At 35.3% G+C, this 26,177-nt stretch overlaps 2 protein-coding genes and 2 long non-coding RNA genes across 5 annotated transcripts; 3 read left to right on the forward strand and 1 right to left on the reverse strand.

Moving 5' to 3' along the window:
- The first annotated feature begins 396 nt into the window (after nucleotides 1-396).
- LOC143216769 (uncharacterized) lies at nucleotides 397-4,084 on the forward strand. The gene is made up of 4 exons (XR_013010622.1): nucleotides 397-578; nucleotides 952-1,174; nucleotides 1,239-1,550; nucleotides 1,633-4,084. It is a non-coding gene; the product is annotated as an uncharacterized LOC143216769 (long non-coding RNA).
- Nucleotides 4,085-5,970: 1,886 nt separating this feature from the next.
- LOC143216768 (E3 SUMO-protein ligase ZBED1-like) lies at nucleotides 5,971-9,412 on the forward strand. The gene has a single exon (XM_076440150.1). It carries the CDS (start codon nucleotides 6,332-6,334, stop codon nucleotides 8,219-8,221), a length of 1,890 nt encoding a protein of 629 aa, XP_076296265.1. The 5' UTR covers nucleotides 5,971-6,331; the 3' UTR covers nucleotides 8,222-9,412.
- Nucleotides 9,413-13,958: 4,546 nt separating this feature from the next.
- On the forward strand, nucleotides 13,959-21,489 carry LOC143216888 (uncharacterized). Its single transcript, XR_013010667.1, has 2 exons — nucleotides 13,959-15,604; nucleotides 15,856-21,489. It is a non-coding gene; the product is annotated as an uncharacterized LOC143216888 (long non-coding RNA).
- Nucleotides 16,682-19,824, reverse strand: LOC143216887 (sentrin-specific protease 1). 2 transcript variants are annotated; one of them, XM_076440447.1, is made up of 3 exons: nucleotides 19,578-19,824; nucleotides 19,312-19,457; nucleotides 16,682-19,221 (listed from the first exon to the last, which is right to left on the reverse strand). In XM_076440447.1, the coding sequence occupies exon 3, from the start codon at nucleotides 19,105-19,107 to the stop codon at nucleotides 17,404-17,406; it is 1,704 nt and encodes a 567-aa protein (XP_076296562.1). In that variant the 5' UTR covers nucleotides 19,108-19,221; nucleotides 19,312-19,457; nucleotides 19,578-19,824; the 3' UTR covers nucleotides 16,682-17,403. The 2 variants fall into 2 exon arrangements, with proteins under 2 accessions (XP_076296562.1, XP_076296563.1); XM_076440448.1 differs by having other exon boundaries at nucleotides 16,682-19,238.
- Nucleotides 21,490-26,177: the final 4,688 nt, after the last annotated feature.

Consider the following 26,177-nt stretch of genomic DNA (forward strand, 5'->3'; position numbering starts at 1 on the left):
AGAGACATTTTCCGGAGACGTTGTTTTTCCTACGCCGCCGGTAAAGAGTGGGGTGGAGTAGGGGGATACAGCTTCTAAGGAAGAACTTTTTTCTGTGCACTTTTTCGAAAAAAGAGCTCTGCATGCTAATCCGCAATAATACAGAGAGTATTTCAACGCAAAGAGCATTTGGAAAAAGTGTACAGAAAAAAAGTTCTTCCATAAAAATGTACACTTTTGTTGTTTACAAAGTTCCAAGAGCCAAATCCAAAAAAGGGCTCTGTACGGGACCCCGCAATAATGCAGAGAATATTTCAACACAAAGAGCATAAAAAAATATTGCTTCTTCGCGAAATGCGGCTTACCCGTGTGATCGAAAAAATCAAGCTGTTTCATATATTCTCTGTCAGTGTCTTTCCTGCGAGAAACATATCTGCTTCTCTGTCTTCGTAGTTCACCCCGAGTGGCGCTGTTGAAGTTACTATTTTTGGTCCGGCGCACATGGTCGACACCGGTCGACACCAGGTTTAGAGAAGTGTCTAATTGTATTAGTGTATTGTAATAGTGATAATTTATCCGACGAGTGTATATTTACAAAAGTAAGTACTTCCATTGCTGTTATTTGTTACCGTTAGTGTTTTTTGCTGATGCCCTTCCGCTATATTCGAAGTTTACTATGGGGTTGGCAAGAAAGTCAAAGAAAGTACTTTCGGTATTGTAAGGGGGTAGACTGCTTTTTCTAGGATTGCAAGGGTGCGGGATTGCAATTGATTGCAATCCTGGAAACGAGTCTACCGCCCTAATGTGTAAATAAGTGTGAAGTCAAAAAATGAACAAAAATTGGTCATATTTCCATTCCTTCATTCTATTTGCTATTTTTCTAAATATATTCTTTAATTAAATATATTTACGTCGTAATTACATATATGTTTAAATTAGTCTCTAAATTTTACCATACTTTTCAATTCTTAGAATATATACACACAAATGGAGACGCCTACAAATACATGGACCGTTGTCCAATTTTTGGCGGACGGAACGGTAGAAGCGGTGCCAAATAGTTGGCTGGAAGACGACAAATGTTATTGGCCACCGGTACACAAATCAAAATTGAGCAACGCAATCCAACAATGTGAACTGCCTCAACCTTCGTGGGAGCACTTCTCTGTAAAGATCTTCAAAAACAGTACCTTTGGTAAGTTAAAGTAGTTACACACCATACATGTATAATTAAAATAATAATTATATAATGCTTCTAGACGGCTACACGAAGGCTAGAAGAAAAGCAAAGGAGGCCGAAGAGACCAATGACTTGTTTAATAAATACACTTAAAATAGCTGACGTTTATCTTTCATTTTCATTAAATTAACAGAATGTGATATGCTACATAACAATTTTTTATTTTAGGCAGCAGAAGTGCACAATACGGGGGGCACAACAGCTACAACTTTGCCAGGAAAGTCTAGGTATCATTATGACTGACGTGCTGGCATGGCGGTCTGCTATAGCTGATTGGGCCGGAAGGGCAAAAAACCGTTTGCAAATTATCGAACGGCCAGCCTTGTTATATGTAATTATCACCCTTATTTTAATATTATTATTATAATGATTATTCATGTGCAAATTAATAAACAAAGATATTCTTATTCAAGGTGCAGCGGAGAAAGCCAAAGTGGACGGCAGCCGCAAGAAACATGAACAAAGCGAGTGTGACCAAGTGATTTTAATTTCAATATATCTGTGGTTATCAGGAAGAACGCCGCATGTCACATATACTTTCACTTTCGATCGCTAATACTTTGACATAGGAGGTTGGTTAAATTGCATTGTTGTCTGAGCCTTCCAAACGTGTTTCCATGACTTTTTTTCTGGTAAATATGTACAGTAGCGGACAAAAGTGTAAGACCGCTCTAAAGAAGACGATAACTTTTTTAATATTTTACTATACGATTTGAACTTTTTTGGGAAACTAGAGCAATTAGTTTACTAAAGGACGCGAAAAGAAATTTTTTCAAAAATTGCAATTGATCGGAATTGTTGAAAAAATACTAAAAGTTGATTGTTTATTTAAACATATCCTGAAAATTTCGTCAAAATCGGTCGACGTTGCAATGAGCTACAAACGTTTAAAGATGGTAAAAATTGCAGATTTTCGGCAATAAATCGTGAAAATCTGCAATTTCTACCATCTTTAAACGTTTGTAGCTCATTGCAACGTCGACCGATTTTTACGAAATTTTCAGGATATGTTTGATTGACACAGATCTACACAAAACGTGTTTTTTAAATTTTCAATATAGGCCCACATAAAATAATTAAAAAATCAACTTTTAGTATTTTTTCAACAATTCCGATCAATTGCAATTTTTGAAAAAATTTCTTTTCACATCCTTTAGTAAACTAATTGCTCTAGCTTCCCAAAAAAAGTTCAAATCGTATAGTACAATATTAAAAAAGTTATCGTCTTCTTTAGAGCGGTCTTAAACTTTTGTCCGCTACTGTAAATCCTATACTCTAAAGTCTAAAGCTCAATGAATGCATAAACTCGAATTTTTGAAATTGTGACATGCGGCGTTTTTCCTTACAACCACAGACATTATCAGTAATATTTTATTTTCACTTTTATATTTTATTTTAATTTTTATATTTTTTAATTTTAGTATACAGGGTGAGGCGCCAGTAACAGGCCCCCTGAATAAGCATTAATCAGATGTTAGTAGCTTTTTTGTAGATGGACGCGTAAAGGACATGTGAAGGTCAACTTAATTTTTTTAAATGGAATGAGGTATTTTTTAATACATCAATTATGCAGCTGGACATTCATTATAAAAAAGTACTAACCTATGTATGTCGAAAAATTAGTAGTTCAGGGGATATTTCAATTTAAATAACTCTAAAATACCATTACTGTCGTACTAAGACGTTAATGTTTACTTACTTATGTAACGTCTTAGTACGACAGTAATGGTATTTTAGAGTTATTTAAATTGAAATATCTCCTGAACTATTAACTTTTCGATATACATAGGTCCAGCTGCATCATTGATGTATTAAAAAATACCTCATTCCATTTAAAAAAATTAAGTTGACCTTCACATGTCCTTTACGCGTCCACCTGTAAAAAAATAATACACTACATAATGTACCCCTTCAGACCATGCAACTTCTGTATACAAAACTTTTTCGTGCAACGCATACTTTGGAAGTTATTATAGGTGTGCAAGTTGCGTGGACCACCCTGTATACTGATTCTGATGTTTCAACTGTATATTTTATTCAATTTTTATATTTTAATTTAAGTGTATTAATTTTAATGTTTTAAGTGCGTGATATTGTATTTTAATTTTAATACTTTATTTCTAATATATTAATTCTAATGTTTTAAGTGCGTGATATTTTATTCTGAATGTAGTATTTTATTTTACGCATACTTTGGAAGTTATTTATTGGTGTGCAAGTTGCGTGGACCACCCTGTATACTGATTCTGATGTTTCAACTGTATATTTTATTTCAATTTTTATATTTTAATTTAAGTGTATTAATTTTAATGTTTTAAGTGCGTGATATTGTATTTTAATTTTAATACTTTATTTCTAATATATTAATTCTAATGTTTTAAGTGCGTGATATTTTATTCTGAATGTAGTATTTTATTTTACGCATACTTTGGAAGTTATTTATTGGTGTGCAAGTTGCGTGGACCACCCTATATACTGATTCTGATGTTTCAACTGTATATTTCATTTCAATTTTTATATTTTAATTTAAGTATATTAATTTTAATGTTTTAAGTGCGTGATATTGTATTTTAATTTTAATACTTTATTTCTAATATATATTAGAATTTAATATATTAATTTTAATGTTTTATATATATTATTTTATATATATTTTTATTTTATAAATAGTACATATATTATTATAATAAACTATTTGTTCGTTTACTTTAAACTATTATCGTAAATTGATTTTTCCCTCCCACTCCCTTTTCGCATAAATACGTCTCTCTAACAAGCTCAAGAGACTTCTGAAAGTCGCCTAAAAGATGCCCGACAGAGTCGTGGAACATGTCTCTACAATGCCTGAAACACGACTAACAGTCATTCTCAAGACCACTTTAAGACAGGCAACTTTGTAACAAACGACCTTCCGGAGCCCTTGTAGAGACTTTCCGGAGACATTCGCAGACATCTTTCAGACATTTGAATGTCTAGCGGCAGACATCTTTCTGCTATCTTTGAGCTGTATCTGTGCTGGTTGGGTATCTACAAATTGTTTCATAAACTAAAAAATACTTCCTGCATTTTCGTATTCTCCAATCAGTCCTAATAAATACCATCAACGTGTTCTCATATACCAATTTTTATTAATGCAATTATGACAGTAACGAAACGTTTCTATTTAAAATGAATACATATTTTGAACATAGTTTTAACATTTTTAATTTTTTGGAAGGTTAAAAAATGTAATTAAAAAAGTAATGAAAAATAAAAATTAAAAAAAATCCTCGCTGCACGGGGACTCGAAGGCTAGCTCCAGATTGCGATTCATACGCTCGACGGCTCGACAGTCGAATTTCAGTTTCGTTTCCGTAAGCCGTAAGCCGTAAAGCATGGCAACATGGCAAGTGCTAAAAATAGATTGCGGCTGGCACAAGCAGCGCACACGGATATAGCAAAGGTACGCTGGTGAGTGTAGCGCGCGGGCGCGTTGCTAACACGATACCAATACAGTGTCTTCTGCACCGACGAAATGCCGTCGGTGGCCTCCTGTTTCTCACTCCAGTCAGAATATATCCTAGAGGGCGTAAGAGAACACCGAAAAATTCGAGTCCCGCCAACTCCCGTAAGGCTGGCAGTCTTTAACAGTATCTCGTCGGTGCTGCCAGCCCCTGTGTTATTCCGCAGGACCGGTAAGTAGGGCTGCAGGCGAGCCGAGCTAAGCTCGAGCTCGACTGGTCGAGTCGAGTCGAGACTCGATTGGTCGAGCCGAGTCGAGTACTCGCACGAAGCGAGCGGCTCGCATAGTGATGGGCACCATCGACTAAAAACTATCGACTAAATCGATAGTATTCAACTACTATTTTCAGTCGACTGATTTTTTAAACTATCGAATGAATTTAGTAGTGGTGGGGTTACTATTTTCAGTCGACTGTTTACACGTCGCCATCTTGAAATTTCAAATGTCAGTGTCAGACGATGAAATGAAAAGGTTAGAAATACATAATTATGACAGGACGTGCAAATATGCAAGTAATGAAATATGTAATATATATTTCAATACTTTAATTTATATTGGATGTTAAAATCTTATTGCTATTTATGCGATATAAACTATATATGTGATATAAATAAATTGTGTACATTTATATTTATAACATAGTGTATGAATTTATTATTAAATAAAGACAAAATCATTCTATCACGAAATTTAATATCTCTGTACTGTCCCATACTGTCCTACTATTCATTTAATTAGCGAACATCGAGAATAAGAGTAAATACGAGAATAACCTGTAAACGACTGAAAACTATCGACTAAATTCAGTTACTGAATCAGTCGCTTAAACTATCGAGCTATTGGTTGAATTTTAACGGCGGGTGTTTTGAATAGATTTTATAAGATTTACTATCAAATACATTCACTCATTAGCGATATCGAATAATTCGTTCAATAAGCATGTGTATTTAGCATAAATAATTATTATACTACAAATATTATACAATTATTAAATAACAATAAATACTTATATATTGCACTTATGGGAATAAAATATTAATCATAACATAATGAAAAAATAGTATTTTATAATTACATCTATCGGTATTAGATATTTTTTTAAAAAGTTCATTAACATTTGCCTTTATATTGCATTATTATTAAAGGATAAATAATAATTTATATACATTTTTAAATTATTGATTATATTTATTTATTATTTATAATTAGACGTATAGATTACAATAATTATAAATTAATGTCGAAAAGAAATTTTAAATTACAATTTTTTAACAAAAGACATATTTAACTGGAGAAAAATATGAATGTGAAAAATATGACTATCGCGCGGGTTCAGTTGGTTTAGTGAAAAAGTAGATACAAACGCATCAGTATCAGCGAATGTGGATCTGATTTTTTACAAAATCAAATAGTTCTTAAATTTTTAACCAGTACTAAAAGCATTGGCTTTCCCAGCTTTGTGTTTAAATAGGTCTACTATTTAACTATCATTAAACTATCATTTATATAGCATTTTAATGCATGTATAGTGTATATAGTGTATATAGTTTAATATATAGTTTAATAAAAATAAGTATATAGTATATAGTTGTTGGTATATGTAATACAGTATGTACAGACAAAAGCGGTCAATAGTCTGGCAATATTTCGTGAAAAAGTCACCAACGAGTGCCACATGTCTCTTATGTAAAAGAGACTATAAAAGTGCACACAATACTACCAATTTACATGAACATTTAAAGCGTAAACATTTTACGATACTTCAAGCGAACCAAAATCCAAATGGAGAAGTAGCAGAGATGATCGATGGAGATGATACACCTGCAACATTAACGCAGGAAGTAAGACCTGTGGCATCCACTTCCAACGCAACTGATACTAGTCAAAATGCGGACGTACCTACTAATACAATGCAAAATCGTCAAATAAATTTCAGGCAATTGACTTTGAGAACAGTTGCAAACGAACTGCCACAATCAAAAATTTTAAAATTACATAATCTGGCGGTAGCCATGGTTTGCAAAGATTTACAAACTTTAAGTATGGTAGAGGACAAAGGATTTATTGAGTTTGTGAGAGAACTAGAACCTCGGTACCAACTGCCAAACCGTAGAACGTTAGGACGGACCATTTTGCCTAAAGTATACGCTAACGTCAAATCCAGAATTTTGGAAAATCTGAAACAAACAGAACATGTCTCAATTACAACTGATATATGGACAAACTTACATACACAATCATTTCTCACAATTACTGGACATTATTTTTTACACAATAAGCTACATTCAAATGTATTAGCAACTAGCGTTTTAAAAGAAAACCACACAAATGAGCATATAAGTTTTAAAGTGCAAAAAACTTTAACAGAATTTAATATAAAAGAGAAAATTGTTGCAGTTGTAACTGACAATGCTGCGAACATGCGAAGTGCTGTACGTCGTTTAGGATATTTACATCTACCATGTACAGCACATACATTGAATTTAGTTGTAAATGACTCGGTGACTGCTATTCCAGAGATTGCCAGTCTATTAAAAACATGCCGATCATTAATCACACATTTTAAAAGTAGCGTTACTGCAGCAGATAAATTACGAGACTTCCAAACACAAATGGGGTTAAACACTTTAAAATTAAAACAAGATATACATACAAGATGGAACTCCTCGTTGATAATGCTAGAGAGGCTACTAGCAGTGAAAATTCCGTTATGTGCAACTGTAGCATCACTAATGAATTGTCCTACAAGCCCTAATGCTCAGCAGTGGAAAACTATACAGGATATTATTCCTCTGCTCAAACCAATAGAGTATGTAAGCAGTGAATTAGGTGGAGAGAAATATGTTACTGCATCAACGATTATGCCATTAATTACAGGCTTACAGAATGCTATTGACAAGATTAAACCCCAGACAATACCTGGATATGCATTGAAATGCAATATAATGAACAACTTAGAAATCAGATTCAATTACATACATACAAATAAAATTATCACAATTTCAACTATAGCAGATCCAAGATTTAAAACTGCAGTTTTCAGAAATAATACAGACATACAAACAGCCACAGAAACAGTTATATCAGAACTCACACCTTTAATAACTGCAGAAACAAATAGTGAGACTAGATCTGTACAGGCAGAAGAAACAGAACAAGAAACTGAAGGTTTTTGGGATTTTCATGTACATAAAGTTTCTCACTTGACCAGACGTTGCTCCGATTCTTCACCTTCGGCCAGTGCAGCAAGTACAATGAAGCAGTATTTGGATATGCCGTATGAAAATATTAAAAGCGACCCTGTTACATTTTGGGGTATACACGGCCAGACCATACCTACGTTAAAGAAAATATTTGAAAAATATTTATGTGTGCCAGCAACTTCTGTTCCATCAGAACGTATATTTTCTAAGGCCGGACAGATTATGTCAGACAGAAGAAATAGATTGTCACCTAAAAATTTAGATTATTTGATTTTTTTAAACTGCAATATGGAGTAGTTCACTATTGATCAAAATATCGGGTAATTGTATAAACATTTTTTTTAGATGAAATTGTTTTACTCTTGAATTCCAGCAATATTTACATCTACCCTGCTAACATTAACAATTTACAGCGTATGCAGACGATTTGGTACTGGTAACTACAGAAGCAGTGGAATTAACAGAGATGATGAGAAACTTGGAAGCATACCTCAATGAAAAGCAACCAATCCTAAATGTGGAAAAAGGAACAGGAAGGATATGTGATATCGTACAAGTGCAATAAATAGACTGATTAGATGTATATAAGAGCTTAACTATGTACCAAATATGCTATGTACTAAACCAAGAAAACGGATACCAAACATATAGGAAATAAGAGATTTAGTTTTATCTGGTTATAAAGATAAATATATATTTGTATTAGTATATAGTTTATATAGACAAAGAATTATAGATAAAGAATTATATAGACAGAGAAAGATAAAGAAAACACGAGGCAGAAAACGAGAACCGCAAAAGTGAGGGAAGAATACCTGATGAGGAATGTGTGGATCAAGCCAACTAGGAGTATAACCAAGGAGAGAAAGAGGAGAAGAGATATCAGAGGAACTGAGGAGGAGACAGGACGGGGAAGAGCAACAGCAAGTGCGATACGAGAAGATACAGAGTAGAAACTTTAACCAAAGGCGTAGAGGAAATACGCATGAAGGAAATAGATAAAAGAGTAGAAAGAAAGATAGGAGAATTGTTAGAATTATAAAGCGAGTTTTGATTTTGACCAAGAATCGAGAGTTTAGTTGGACTTGTAAACAGAGTTTCATGTATAAAAAGTTAAACAATGTTATACCGTGTAGCAGCAACACTTGTCGGAGAATGAAAAGAGAATAAAAAGAATATTTCAAAAACGAAGCAAATTATACCTCACATATAACTGATAATTGATTTTGACACAAAAATTTTTTAAATGTCAATAATAAATAGCTTACGGTAAGTGGGGAAATATTAGTAATCGTTGAAATAAAAAACTCGTTCGCACCTTGTATTTTTAGAATTTAAATTATGGAGTAAGAAATTTATAAAAATAATTAAATTCAGATTCCTGCACCACAGTCTGGTATATTCGCTCCAATTTACTCTTACTATGCCTGTAATACAGAGCGAGCACTGCACTACGATACTGTAAGAGTGAGCGAGAAACGAGATCTATACGTAGGCATAGACTATAGTCCGCGATCTAGACGTAACCACTAAAACGAAATTTCAGTCGACTAAAAACTATCGACTAAATATTCGATAGTATGTAGTAACTAAATAGTAATTAGTCGATAGTTGAATTTAGTCGATAATGCCCATCACTAGGCTCGCACGATGCGAGTAGCTCGCATCGATGCAAGCTACCCGCATCGAAGCGAGCTACTCGCGTCGACGTCATCGGCTCGCATCGGTGCGAGTTACTTGCATCGATGCGAGTCCAGTCGAGCTTACCGCGGCTCGCAGCGAGCGTGTGATTCGTACGAAATGAACGGCTTGCATGAAGGAATCGACTCGAAATAAATTCAAACGTAATACGACATTGAAGTTCTCGCAGTGCCACGTTTAAATTATTATGTTGGATGTGTCTTATCATGATTATTAATGTATATTTTTTCAGATTTTACAGACTTTGCGAACAGGTTTTAAAAAATTGGAAATTACCAAAAATTCGGAAAAATGCATATTTCCTATTGAAGTTTGGGAAATATCAGGTATATAAAAATTCAATAATGAGATATTGTTAAAACAACCGTTTTTAATTTTTTCCAGAATTTTTTATGTAGTGCATCGTACTTAAAAAAAATAAAAATAATCTTTTCCGATATTTCTTTACCTTTTGTAGGTGTATTATGTAATAGTGAACATTCTTGTATTCAGAAAAATAAAGTACAAACTTTAAAAAATGCAATGCTCTTAAAAAAATAATTTTAAAAATATTTTATTTGCCTATATTTCAATTAATATGAACAATACTTCCAGCAGATACAATTAGTGCAGACGGCAAGGTCTCCCGCTGCGAATCGAATCCCGCTTTTTTTCTTTTTTGTTAACCATATAATTGTTGTAGAGATATATTAAATATATTTTTCAAAGCACCGATCTCACCGATGCGAGAAGATAGCTTACTCGCACCGAAGCGAACGGCTTACACGAAACGAACAATGTATACAATGTATCTGATGTGTAGCCGTGAAATGAGTTTTATTTTAAAGTTTCCAGAGTACATAACTCGTTTATTTATATTAATATGTTAGTTGTGTCCCATCGTGATTATTAATGCATATGCTTTTCAGATTTTCGAATTATGCGAACGTCTTTAAAAAATTGCATATTTTAAAACATTCGAAAAAATGCATATTTCCTATTGAAGTATGGGAGATAACAGTTTTATAAAAATTCAGTAATGGGATATTGTCGAAATCATTTTTCTTAATGTTTTTCAGAATTTTATATATACCATATATATATAGTGCAATGTACTTAAAAAAAATAAAAATCAACTTTTTCGATATTTCTTTACCTTTTGTATGTGTATTATGTAATTTTGAACATTTTTAACAAACGTAAAAATGCAATATAAATATTGCTTTGACAATATATTTGAGAAATATCACTACAACAATTATATGGTTAAGAAAGAAGAAAAAAAGTGTTTAACGAAAAAGAAAATCATTCGGTGTGGGATTCTAATCGTATCTGCTGGAAGTATTGTTCATATATTGAAATATAGACAAATAAAATATTTTAAAAATTATTTTTTTAAGAGTATTGCGTTTTTTAAAGTTTGTACAATATAATAATTTAAACGTGGCACGGCGAGAACTTCAATGTCGTATTACGCTTGAATTTATTTCGAATCAATTCCTTCATGCATGCCGTTCGTTTCGTACGAATCGCACGCTCGCCACAGTGCGCCGAACCATTGACAAAAATCGAAAAAGTCACTGCTTCATATCGATTTAAAACAATGTTCATACTATGTCAAAATAAATCAGTTCTTGAGAAAAAGATTTAAAAAATTCAGTAGGAAATTAGTTACAAGCGAATCTGTACGCGAATTTTAGGAAGATCAAATAGTAGACGTTTGTTGTTCAATTAACACAGATCTACAAAGCGTATTTGTTAAATTTTCAATATAGGTCCACATGAAGAAGTTGTATAATGCAACTTTTAGTATTTCTTCCACAATTCCGATCAGTTGCTATTTATGAAAAAAATTTAATTTAAAACGAAGTTTCAGTTTCGGAAGAACTGAACTGCGAATTCATATATCTACTGAAAACCACCAATAAAACAAAATTTTGTTTATAAATATGGTTTTTTAATGTTTAAATAAATACTATATTTATAATAATATCATATTGTGATTGCTCTCAATATAAATAAAAAACCACTTTGTTTCATGTCTCTATCATAAACAGAACAAAAGTTATTGAATTTTGTCCAAGAAACAGGCATTCCGGCGCACTGTGGATCGGTGCGAGCTGAGCTAAGCTCGACTGGATTGATCGAGCCGGTCGAGTACTCGCATCGATGCAAGTAACTCGCACCGATGCGAGCCGATGACGTCGGCGCGAGTAGCTCGCTTCGATGCGGGTAGCTTGCATCGATGCGAGCTACTCGCATCGTGCGAGCCGCTCGCTTCGTGCGAGTACTCGACTCGACTCGACCAATCGAGTCGAGCTTAGCTCGGCTCGCATTTTGCGAGTACTCGAACAGCCCTAATTGGGTGTCAGCCACGTCAGCCCACTGATATATACAGGGTGTCCCAAAACCCCTTCGACTCCGGGAAATGGGAGGTTCCTTAGGTCATTTGAAGCAACATTTTCCTTTGCACCAATGTCAGCCGGGGCTTTGTTTAGGAGTTATTAACGAAAAACACGGACCAATCAGAGCGCGATCTAGACGCGCGATGGCACGATCAGCCCGGCGCGCCGGGAGACGAGCGCGGTGTAACGCCGCGATGCCGTAACGAACAAGAGTTTCTCGAGATTATGTGAATCTTCCCCGATTTGGATGAGCGTTGGATATGTTGTCAAGACCATGATTCTGAACAACATTACCCTTTACAGTTTTTGTCGGTCGGAAGAACTTTACTTGTCAATTCATATGGGTGGATCTCTTTACCCGACTTACGGCAACGTTACCCGAACGAGGGAAGAAGCAGAAACTGATTGTATTAAAAACTCACTTATGCAGCCGTAAATCCATTTGCTGCTTCGAAATGTGTGTCGCTGGGTCACTCGGTGACGAACTGCACAGATGTCTTTAGGTATACGACAGTACCGAAAGCTAAGGGACGTACGGTCAGGTCGACGAAGTGCACAGCCGGTGGTAGAAGGCCTAAAGGATGCGCGGTCAAGTCGACGATCCAGAATTTCACTTTCATTTTCGAATCGATAAATAATTCGTTTGTTTATTTCACACAGATGCCTTGAAATTTTTCCACACTCACAATCACTGTTCACATTTGTCAACACATAGTTATGCACTAATAATAATTGCTTAAACTAAGTAAACGATTATTTAATGTAATCACTAGACTGCGGATCTTTATGTAAAATGAAAGTTGGCTGCCGCTATTACAAGGGACAGGAGCCAGACAGATATTTGATTGTGATCATTTTAAGAAGTTGAAAATAATACATTGGTGTTTTGAAATTATTTTAATCTCTCTAGTGTCTTAAAATGCACCTACTCATGTTTGCTACAAATGCATGAAATCCGCAGTCTAGTGATTGCATTACCTGATTGTTGTAATTTGTGCAGCAGGACAAGGGATATGGCAATTATTATTAGTGCATAACTATGTGTTGACAAATGTGAACAGTGATTGTGAGTGTGGAAAAATTTCAAGGCATCTGTGTGAAATAAACATACGAATTATTTATCGATTCGAAAATGAAAGTGAAATTCTGGATCGTCGACTTGACCGCGCATCCTTTAGGCCTTGTACCACCGGCTGTGCACTTCGTCGACCTGGCCGTACGTCCCTTAGCTTTCGGTACTGTCGTATACCTGAAGACATCTGTGCAGTTCGTCACCGAGTGACCCAGCGACACACATTTCGAAGCAGCAAATGGATTTACGGCTGAATAAGTGAGTTTTTAATACAATCAGTTTCTGCTTCTTCCCTCGTTCGGGTAACGTTGCCGTAAGTCGGGTAAAGAGATCCACCCATATGAATTGACAAGTAAAGTTCTTCCGCGACCGTCAAAAAGTCTAAAGGAAATGTTGTTCAGAATCATGGTCTTGACAACATATCCAAAGCTCATCCAAATCGGGTAGAAGATAGTACAATCGATCGATTTACAATTACAAGTTTTTGCATTTATCGCGTAAACTAAAGCCGGCCGACAAAAACTGTAAAGGGAAATGTTGTTCAGAATCATGGTCTTGACAACATATCCAAAGCTCATCCAAATCGGGTAGAAGATAGTACAATCGATCGATTTACAATTACAAGTTTTTACATTTATCGCGTAAACTAAAGCCGGCTGACAAAAACTGTAAAGGGAAATGTTGTTCAGAATCATGGTCTTGACAACATATCCAAAGCTCATCCAAATCGGGGAAGATTCACATAATCTCGAGAAACTCTTGTTCGTTGCGGCATCGCGGCGTTACACCACGCTCGTCTCCCGGAGCGCCTGGCTGAAAGTGCCATCGCGCGTCTAGATCGCGCTCTGATTGGTCCGTGTTTTTCGTTAATAACTCCTAAACAAAGCCCCGGCTGACATTGGTGCAAAGGAAAATGTTGCTTCAAATGACCTAAGGAACCTCCCATTTCCCGGAGTCGAAGGGGTTTTGGGACACCCTGTATACATATCAGTGTGTCAGCCAGTGAGCACCAAAGTGGCCAGACGAGTCCGACCTTGGGACTCGCGAGGGGAATACAGTACCCCTTCTCTGATGACCAGCAATATGCGCAAGCGCGACGGGGATCGAGTAAGGCGCATGGGAGACACGTTGCGCTTGCGCGATGGGGACGCAACAATGACAGATGACATATTAGAAGTTTTAGGTTATTGCCGCATATCGAACCTATTACCTAATGAAATGAATCATATGAATCGTTCTAGATATTATCAACATTCTTTATTATAAATAAAATGAATTGTAACATGTGGGAGTTTCAGTTGTGAAATGAAGTATGCTTATTATGTATAATATGTATGTTGAAAAAAATGTTGAAATCTGTACTACTGAGTTACATTCCAGTAAAATCATAAATGTCCTAAAAATAAATCATAATCTATTTTAACACTTTTAAGGAATGGACATAGCAAGTTTTGAAACTACCTTTTTCAATGCATATCTTAAAAAGTTGTAGTGAGATTTATTAATGAACTCTACGAACTGAACACTCAGAGCATCACATAACACAATCAAATACAATACGATACAATAAAATATAATAAACAAATACACACACACACCAAAATAAGCAAACAAATACTCAATATATATCACTGTCATTGCCGCTATTCTCAGTTTCACCAGCGAGCAAGGTTCCAGGTGATTTTTTTGGTATTTCTTCTCTATTGTACATTTGGGCATTAAATAATTCTAACATCTGATCTGTTATTTGGAAGCTGGAAGCATCAATTTGTTTTGATTGCAAATATAATTTAATACGTGTAAGATCGCGAAGCGTGTGTGTCCAGAAATAGCTTTATATTTCACTAAACAGTCAGAAGTTAAAATAGACATTCTTTTAAATAAATTTCCATCCAAAGTGATAGCTAAAAAAGTGTTACACCAGTGGTTCTTATTAGGCATAAAACCTACCGCACGAGAAAGAAATAAGTTGAAACGATTAGATGTTGTTGAATTTTGGAGCACCGTTAGGAATTTAAAGGATGAATCTGATAATTTGTTGTACGATGAAATTGCAAAACTTGCGTTAATATGCTTGTCATTGCCGCATTCAAATGCACATGTGGAAAGATATTTTTCCATGATAACAGACATAAAAGATAAAAAAAAGAAACATGTTAGATACACACACGATTCGCGATCTTACACGTATTAAATTATATTTGCAATCAAAACAAATTGATGCTTCCAGTTTCCAAATAACAGATCAGATGTTAGAATTATTTAATGCCCAAATGTACAATAGAGAAGAAATACCAAAAAAATCACCTGGAACCTTGCTCGCTGGTGAAACTGAGAGTAGCGGCAATGACAGTGATATATATTGAGTATTTGTTTGTTTATTTTGGTGTGTGTGTGTATTTGTTTATTATATTTTATTGTATCGTATTGTATTTGATTGTGTTATGTGATGCTCTGAGTGTTCAGTTCGTAGAGTTCATTAATAAATCTCACTACAACTTTTTAAGATATGCATTGAAAAAGGTAGTTTCAAAACTTGCTATGTCCATTCCTTAAAAGTGTTAAAATAGATTATGATTTATTTTTAGGACATTTATGATTTTACTGGAATGTAACTCAGTAGTACAGATTTCAACATTTTTTTCAACATACATATTATACATAATAAGCATACTTCATTTCACAACTGAAACTCCCACATGTTACAATTCATTTTATTTATAATAAAGAATGTTGATAATATCTAGAACGATTCATATGATTCATTTCATTAGGTAATAGGTTCGATATGCGGCAATAACCTAAAACTTCTAATATGTCATCTGTCATTGTTGCGTCCCCATCGCGCAAGCGCAACGTGTCTCCCATGCGCCTTACTCGATCCCCGTCGCGCTTGCGCATATTGCTGGTCATCAGAGAAGGGGTACTGTATTCCCCTCGCGAGTCCCAAGGTCGGACTCGTCTGGCCACTCTGGTGAGCACTCTCATATCCTCTCTGTCACCACTGCCTCCCGAATACTCCGTTGCTCGTTGCTCGTCGTTCTCTTCGGGCGAGGGAGTCTCCGACCGCGGTAAGGGCCAGTCCCTCGAAAGGGTGCATCACGCACACACCCGGGACCAGCCCCCCATTCCGTATACGCAAAAAAGAAGCCGGCACTCTCGCGTTCACAGACCCCTCCGGCGAATTATAAATACTAAATAAACTAGAAACTCGTCTATTGTTTTGAAGGAGTTGCCGCTTCACCCACAAACCCACAATGTTTTTTGCAATTATCTCAGAAACCACCTGCAGAAACTAAGGCCAGACGGGTACATGATAACATATGTCGAGGTCAAGATCATTGGAGTTGAGTCCGCTAAAAGTAACATTTACCCAAATAAATTTTTAATTTAAAATAGTATGTATTATTCCATATCTAATAGCATTATTAACCCACGCAGTACGGACTTTTCGAGATGACGAAGGCTAGTCTATTAGTGTTAAAGTTGGTCAACATTGAAAATAAAAAACCGTTATGATTGTAAAATTATTAGCAAAGAAGTAGTAAAGCGAGAACAATAGTTAATACAACCGAAAATAAATATAATAGTCATTTAAAGATGAATTTTTAAAATTTAATTTTTTTGTACAATCACTTCCTTTTGAATTATGTATATTAGCAGTTTCAGAACAGTTCTATACAAGTTGTCCATTGCATACATAACTTTAATTTAGCAGCCCTACCGAAATTTATTTAATTTTTTATATTATTGGAATACAGAATAATTCGAAATATGTATTTACTGCGCAGTAAGAATAATATAATAAAAAATCTACATAAACGTGTGTATGTATCTTAAATACATTAAAAAATTTACAATTATTCATAATAAAACATTGACACATCTAGTTTACTTACTCTTTGTACAGAATATTTAGTTATTAAGTTTGGTGATACATAATCAGCTATTTTACACGAAATAATGACATATAATTATTAAGAGAAAAAAATGATTTATTAGAATCAAGTTATTTCATAAATTTGTGTCCACTAGGAAGCACACGTTTTCTTTATGTATTAACAAAACTTAACATTTCATATTGAACAAAATTGTTTTCAATTGCAAAAAAATAGATTATATACTGTGTGACTTTTAAATAATATAATAGTTATACAAGTAATAGTAGTTTTTAATACTTGACTTTAATATAAATGTTTGAAGCATTTTACAAAGTAATAAATTCTTTTATGCTAAAATATTTTGTTTGTGATTTACGAAAGTCTCGACGTATGCAGGTTGTTCGCTGCCAATGGTTGGTATTTAAATAGTAATCTTTTTTTTTATAAAAGCGTGGACTTCAAAATTTCATAGACCATCTTATTTCGAAAATATGGCATGTCCTGTTGCGTGAATGTAATTTTCTTATTTGCAGAAATGTATTCGGCAAACATACAAGAAAATACACCACAATCACTTCCGTTCATTTGTTGTGGAATATTTTTGGCACACTCTAACTTCCAGTTGCTGGTATCGTATGGTTTCTTCTTCTTGTCTAAACTTTCGTCTTCTAAATATTGTCGCAATGCTGATAAACATTTTAGATTATTGCCACCCATACTATCGTAATAACGTATAGACTTGTCTCTGAAGTCGATTATCGACATACACCAATGAATATCTAAATGTATAGGAACAACTATAAGATCTTGCGCGAATATATCAATCTTTCTTGTCCATCGCTTAAGAGACGTATGACCACCTGAGATTAATTTCGGATAAAAAAATGTATTCATAGCATGTGCCTTCGGATATTTGTCGTTAGTACTTCTGGCTATTAGTAAATTCATATAAAAATTAATTACTTCGTCGTTTAACCAATTTAAATCGGCCAATGTATGAATATCTTTTCTTGTGATTCTGAGACCGAAACCTTCTACGAGAACCTCGTCTGGTGGTCGAGGAATAAGAGCATTTTTAACAACTTGTATCATCTCTTCCGTTAAGGTAGGTAATAACGCCTCCTCTTGTTCTTCTCTTTCGTCTAGAACTGCTTCACATAACCGCATAGAACGAGCCAAATGCTCCTCTAAGGCAGCTTCTCTAGCTAAACGATTATGCTTAGATAACACACATGTCATCTTTTTTAATTCCTCAGCCTCTCTGCAACGCTGCTGCATACGCTCATTATATCTTTTCGCTACCTGCGGAATAAAATCTTCCCGCATCACAGCTTTCACGGCTAGTTGATCTCTTAACGTATTCGTAGCTAAGCTTTCGGCGTATTTATTTAAGCTTGAGTTTCCTGCTATCAAATGTTTCTGCGAGGACTGCGCTTTATTACAAATGGCATGTACTGCACCGTTTTTATTCTTTTCTACAGTAGCGACCATCGTTTCTTTAGTTCTGGTTTCCTTATTCGGCTGTATGTTCCAATGCATTTTAAACGTGTTCTTTTTTCTAGGTATTTGTTGAACTCTGCAGGAAGAATTCAACGAATCGGACTTCTCTAAATCTATTATTTCTACCACATCTGGAATTGGTCTTTTCTCTTCGTATTTATCACATATAACGTGTATCCTGTGTGGAAGGAAGTTTTGCAATAGTTGTTCATACTGATCTTTTTCTTTCAAACAGTGCGTTTTATTTAGAGTTGGGCATTGCTGGCGAGCTCCAATATTTGACCGCTCTTTAGGTTTACTATTGAAATAGCCCATGTTTAATTCATTGTAGCACTGTTCAGATTTAGGTAATGAATAACACGACGAACAACATCTGAACGATTTATCCCTATTGCTACATGTACCGTTTAATCTATTGGATGATTTAATAGGAGAGTGTTTATGTTTTATAATTTGAATATCATCACTATCACTATCGTCATTGATTTCAATCTGTTCTTCATCTACATCGATGTTCTCATAGTCGTAACAATGTTTTTTCGGAGTTACAAACTCTTGTTCCGAACTGAACGACACAGCTCTGCGTTTCCTGGGTGCTTCGTCTACCCAGCCAAAAAGTTTTTTCAATAAATCAAATATCAACATGATGATTGTAGAAAGATGACTGCCCGCTGCACAGAGCCCAGAAATATTTCACTAATATGGCCATCCAAAATTTGTATGTTGAATTAGTTACGAGTATACACTTTCTGTGAAAATCTGAAAATAACAGCAGACTTTTATCAATGATAAAATGTTAATGAAACATTACTTATTATAAAAGTTGATATTTCACATTAACGTACTTACATTGTATGCATTTATGTCTATAAATATATATGTATATATATTAAGTCAATATGTATTCTAAATATTTAAATATATAACTGTACGGCGGTGCAGCTTTAGATTGGAACTGGTAGATCCACTGTAGAAAAACTATAAACTCAAGTAACCTAAAAATGATCGTTCGAATATAGAATATATTCATAATAAAGAGGAAATTTAAATTTATACATAAGACATTAATCGCGGTTGATAAATGTGATTGCATATGAACTAACAGGTATATGTACCTATCAAGAGAGTGTTCCAACATTCGTCTTTATTTTCCAGAAATTTTCTTACTGTATCAACACACTTAGCAATTTTATATTTTACGTAGTTTTCAGAAGAAATGGAAATATTATACACGTCGTAAAATTCACATACGAATTTAAATATAGTAAGCAATAAACCGTGTGTTCAATTCCATTGGTACTAACGCAAAGTATGGATTGACAACTCCCGCGTATTTCAGGGTAGACATACTAGTGTATATTGCTTCTGATTCATTCTGATTGCTTCGTTAAATTTCAAGTGCCCTCTACAGAAATGCATCAGTACTACATAATCGAGGGCGGGAATTACAGAATATGTTTTGCACAACACGATGGCGCACAACGAGATGGCGCACGCTCAACTGGACACAGCTCTTTGGCGCACAGCGGGATTGCACACCACAGAATACGAATTGCGCACATGTACAGATGTACTCTCTGTTAATAGTATCTCGTCGGTGTTCGTGCGATATAACCATGTATTAGAAATTGCTAAAATTCGTTGCGGTAATACATAATTCTAATAAATTTAATATTAATAAATAACTTTATTAGAAGAACGCGTGTGGAATTGACATAAAAAGTGTAATAAAAATAACAATTGCAATTAAAATCACAATAAACATAATAAAAATTAAAATTGCAATTACAATTAAAATCACAGTGAAAATTGAAATTGATATTGATATTGAAATTGAAATTGAAGCAAAAACACTAACTCGAACAAATAATACCAATGCTAATACTTTCTGCTAGATTATGGCTATTTATAAAAACCACACTGTTTTTTAGGACGTAAGACGTTCAGACCTAAAATAGACGTAAAATAGACGTCTTTAGGACGTCGTGTGCTATCTGGGCAGCTCGAATAAAAGGCGATGAGGTTCGGCGAGTGCCGAACGTCAGAGACCCAGCGACTAACAAACGTAACAAACAAACAAATGTAAGCAGATGGGGAATCATGCACGAATGAAAGTTTAAACTTTTAGATTTTTCAATATACTCCCCTACATAAAATTAGTACGAGTTAATTGCGGTGCTTTTCCTGATGAAAATGGGGACCAAACTCGAGTGTAATGGAACAATTTTTATTGATACGTAGTGTTATGATAAAAATTATGATTTTATTTAAGTAGTCCAAATGATGTCGTATTTGGTCTCATTTTCATCGAGATAAGCTCTACAACTTATTCGTATTAAAATTATAAAAGTTTAAGTTGTCAATAATGCTCGATTCTCTATCTGCTTCATTGTACGCTGTTGGTCGGACACTAGTCTTTAAAGTTCGGAGTTCGAAGAGTCGTGAGAGATATCGATGTGCAAAAACTGTCAATTCAATTGCGGAACTTCTTTATTTTTCTTTATTCTCTTATGGAACTTGTACCAACTAACTCGTGACATTTTCTGATTAAAACGATAGTAAACACGGTACAAATAGGACTGTATCTAGCAGTGTTATCCGTGGATTTATTCGAAGGCTTCAGCCCTGAAGCTACGAGCTCGGACTGCCTCGGTGGCCGAGTACTACGATAAAAATTAACATGGCCTATATATTCTATATATTAATTAATTCTTTATTCCATAATTTATTTTCCCGATCAAACATTTATTTCAAGGCTTTGGATAAAAATTTGAATTATGAAAATATGGAAGGGAATATAAAAGGGAAATGTTAATAAGTAAGGTAGAATCGGCGTATATGTATATAATTTATTTATTGTGACTCGGGTAAATACAAGAAACCGCTTTGACATTTTTGATTCGACAAAGCGACGACGCAATCTCTTTTCTTAATTAAATAGATAATTTTATTTAACTAAAAACAAAAACAATTAACTCTTATTTCAACAAAAAGAAGAATATAAAAAATACAATTTAAATTATATAATTTCATAGTACTCTTTAAAATTATACATATACAGGGTGTCCCACATAACAGTTCTCACGATTTTTCAAGTACTTGCGATAATCTTACAAAAGAATGTTTTAAACAAAAGTTGATCAGTCTTCGATTGGCTATACATTGCAATTAAAAAAGTTCGAATTTTTTCTTTTTTTAGTATTGTCAGGGCCTCCTTCATTTTTTTAAATGGAATGAGGCATTTTTTAATACATCAATCGATGCAGCTGGACATTCGTTATAAAAAAGTACTAACCTATGTATGTCGAAAAGTTAGTAGTCCAGGAGATATTTCAATTTAAATAATTCTAAAACACCATTACTGTCGTACTAATTGTAAGACGTTACACAAGTAAGTAAACGCTAACGTCTTATTGTTAGTACGACAGTAATGGTGTTTTAGAGTTATTGAAATTGAAATATCTCCTGGACTACTAACTTTTCGACATACATAGGTTAGTACTTTTTTATAACGAATGTCCAGCAGCATCGATTGATGTATTAAAAAATACCTCATTCCATTTAAAAAAATGAAGGAGGCCTTGACAATACTAAAAAAAATAAAAAATTCGAACTTTTTTTAATGCAATGTACAGCCAATCGAAGACTGATTAACTTTTGTTTAAAACATTTTTTTGTAACATTATCGCAAGTTAACAAAGTGTCGATCGAGATAAAGTTATTATCGCAAGTACTTGAAAAATCGCGAAAACTGTTATGTAGGACACCCTGTATACAGTAAGGAGCATAACTGTTTTCAAACACTTCAAATTAAAATCGATCGTTGAGACGCGGGTTCGAACGGGCTGAGAGCTTGGCGGCGACGTTGGACGTATTCATCTTCAAAATTTGGCAGCGGCAGATTTCGATCATCTTCTTCGGCATCTCGATGAAATGTTGCATCTTCTCCTCCCTCGCGTCTCAGCTACTCGGTCCACCTCGACGCGAGTTCGGATGAGCTGGGAGCTTGGCGGCGACGTTGGACGTGTTCCTCTTCAAAATGTCGGTGGAGCCGACATCGGGCAAAATGGTCAAGGTCAGCGAAGGGTAACAATGGACAAACCCCATGGGGTCCCGACGCCGGAGGAGAATCAAATCATTTCGTTTTTTCGCCCTACGTCGGACGGTGCAGCGTTCACTTTAAATAATTTTCATGTCGCCAATTTTCAAGTATCCGTATTTTTAAGAACGGGTCCACAAAGAGGACACTTGGGGCTATATTATCATTATTTTTATTTTTCCAATTTCCTGGCGGTATGATAGCAATGCGCCTGTTTAAGAAACAGTTGCAAAATAAACTATGAAAATAAATATTTTTTCAACTGAAATAATTTTTATTAAATACTCTTATGGTTTCACTATGTGCACCCAAAACTAAAATTGTCATTGTTTTGTTAGTTTGGCCGTTATAATTTAATGAAAAAGTTGTGACACCTCATATTCTACGTCCGCGTAGAACCATCAATTTTCAAGATTTCAAAGAATTCTCTTCGAGATACGTCCATATTTTACTAAAGACTGCAACATATCCAAATTTGAACAAAATCCGAAACAGTAGTCCTATTTCGCATGGAAATGTGGGGATACTCAATTACAATCGTAAGCAGAAAAATTCAAAGATTCGTATCTTTACATCTTTCAATGGCTACTATATCTGTTTTATGCTTCAACCGTTTTCGATGAAATTTTGGGTATTCGGATAGTGTTCCCCCCCACCCCCCATTTTCTGTTTTAAAAATCTTAAGCTAATAAATATGAATTCGAAAAAATCGTTTGTCTCGCTCTTTCCGAAACCATTGTTTAAACATATTTAAACAATCATAATGTGTTAATATTGGATATAACTGTATTCGGAAAAGTGTACAGAACCTTCTGCTGCAAAGAACAATTCAATATCTTTTATAATAACATCACAATATTTGTCTACAGTTGAAAAATGTGCCTTTCTTACGGACGTGACGTCCTTGCCATTTTTGAGAGAAAACCTCGTTATTACTTTATTGTCGGAGCCACGAAGAAAGACTGAAATCTCCCTGAGCCCCAATAGCAATTATGTGTTATAAACCTTGCAGACCTTCACGGTCAGTTGTAGGCTGCAGCTATTTATTTTTGGGGTTTCCCCTCAACCCGCACACCGTGTACAGTGACTCTTTTATCTGTCTTCCACCTGGAAGACACTTTTGGCCAAGTTGAGATGGGACACCTTTCATGTAGTGAAAAAACATTTTCAATTTGTTTATGTCCAACAAGTAGTCCAATACAATGCCCGTACGAAGCGATAGCGAAACAGCAGTGGGTTCAGAGTTGTGCAGAATTACAATTGAATTACTCGAGGAAGCAAAATTATTAGGCCGAAAAGAAAATTCTTGCGGTTTTAATTAAAATCAAAATAACAAAAACCGTAAGGACTTTCTCTCCGACCTGATACAAACTAATTGATTACATTGTAATTCAGCCATATTGTAATTTATAATTCATATCTTTATTCAATTAAAGTACAATGTAATTCGTAATTGCAATTGGAGTACAATTATAAAATAGCGGTATGTATTATGAAGGATGACGAGGAATAGAAACTACACCGCATGGACAGCAAACAAGAGCATATGAAAGAAAAACATAAAAATATATCCGCACTTCTTCAAAGTTCTGGACTATAATTTGGAGAGCTGTATTTTAATTCAGTGATGACGTAGATGAATTACTATATAATTGAAATACAATGTAATTCAATTGTGTAATTGAATTAGCAAAACTCTGAGTTGGTTAAGATATTACACCGTTACCGCCCACTACATACTACGCGATTGTCGGGGGTGGCAAGGCGCCATCTCGTATGGGTCCGAACTGGTGACATTGTATTGATGCGAGCCTGAGAAGAAGGTTACCAGGCAGGACTACGGTGACGTGTCTCTAGGAACGAATGAGCGGCCGATTGGATCAGAGCGGAGGAGGCAGACCTCGTTTCACACGCATTTTCAGCTGTCGACGAAATATTGGCTACAGCGGCCACACATATGTACCATTCTGGTACCATGTAGCGTGCAGCGTCGAAGTCAAAACATTGGGACTACGGGCGCGGCTGTGGTGGGGATAGGCAGACCTAGCGATGATAGGCTCGATTTGTTTATGTGCCGTTCCCGGGGCTGTTCTCTATGGAGAGGTTTATGACAGGTCATTACTATTGAGCTGGAAGTCGACACTTTCTCGGACAACACGTGTTGACTTGTGTTAACTTAAAAATTATTTTACAGTAAAAAATTATGAATAGGACGCGCTAAAAACAGCTTTCTGAAAAATAGCTTCGCTGTCGATCGCCCAATAATGACCCGACCATTCGCATGCCCATGTTTTATAGCCGCTACGCTATCGTACTTCGCACAGTGGTGCAAAATCCCCAAGACATGGCAATAATTCGTTTATTATGTCATTTTTAAAAATCTATGTGTATTGAAATACATTACAGTATTAATGCATCGATCATAGATTGTAATAGAACTTAACCCAAACACTGACATTGGAAAGAACTCCCAGACAGCCAAAATCCTTGATTGTGTCCAGGCCACAAATGCGCGTGTGGGCTCGTAGTGTTCCTCTGGACACATGATGTCGTTGCCACAATCCGGGATATCGTGCCCAGATTAACGATCGGGCCGTTGTAAGATGGCAGCACATAGCCGCACTAACTCTTCCTTTTTACTTATTTTGTACGCATTCGAGGCGGGAAAATTAAATGATAGATTTTGTTTATTGTAGTATTTGTAGTAGTTTTCCTAGACTGCGGATCTTTATGCAAAATAAAAATTGTCTGCATCGATTGCAAGAGATAGAAACTAAATTGAATGTGACTCAGGGGAACGACCCACGGCCCACGAATATATACCATCACTGGTCCCAAGTCCCATACAGTCCCAAACAGTGATGTGATTGAGGCCACCTTTTCTCGCGCATGCGCGACCGAAACAGTAGCGTATCTACGATGAAGCAAAAGAGCGGCCAGAGCCCTAGCGCCCCGTGGCAGTTATATTGGCGGGAGTATACCAGTGTTATTGGCGGGACGACTGATAGACGAGAGTATATATATATATTATTATATATATTATTCAGTATTTTGAATACTGGTAAGGTTTTGGCAGTTTTCCTTACCCTAGCAACAAATGTTGGTATTCTTTAATTGATTCTGCCAAATAAAGTATTTTCTTGTTATATTATGTATTATTTTGTGTAATTATTATAGCGCTCTTTCCCTATCCCATCCTCAAAATAAAGAATAAGTTTTAATTATGTTAAATTTTAATATTTCGTATGTATAGACTAGTAAATTTTTTAAAGTCTGCGTGGTGCTCTAGCTACCCGATTTCATCGAAAAGGTTACGTCCCTGAGGCTGAAATTGCCGCGCATGCGCGAGAAAAGGTGGCCTCAATCACATCACTGGTCCCAAACCTTCGCGGAAAAAACCGTTACGTTTATTACTCAGGTATAGATCGTGGGGGAGAAGTAAAAGAACGACTGGCGACGAGAGCCCTTGACGAAGGCTAAATAGGCATAGTGGCTCTGAAAGTCAATGCGAGCAGATCGAACTGCACAGCGTAGAACAGCTTAGTACCGAGTGGACTTTTCTTTTCGATATAGTTAGTTTAGGTTAGCTTAGTATCGTTAGATCTTAAATAAAGTA

The sequence above is a fragment of the Lasioglossum baleicum genome, chromosome 16 (assembly GCF_051020765.1).
Source record: "Lasioglossum baleicum chromosome 16, iyLasBale1, whole genome shotgun sequence".
Classification (NCBI taxonomy): Eukaryota; Metazoa; Arthropoda; class Insecta; order Hymenoptera; family Halictidae; genus Lasioglossum; species Lasioglossum baleicum.

Bases quoted from the DNA above. Each gene is read 5' to 3' on its own strand.
- LOC143216768 (XM_076440150.1), top strand. From the start codon at position 6,332: ATGTACAGACAAAAGCGGTCAATAGTCTGGCAATATTTCGTGAAAAAG.
- LOC143216887 (XM_076440447.1), bottom strand. From the start codon at position 19,107: ATGTTGATATTTGATTTATTGAAAAAACTTTTTGGCTGGGTAGACGAA.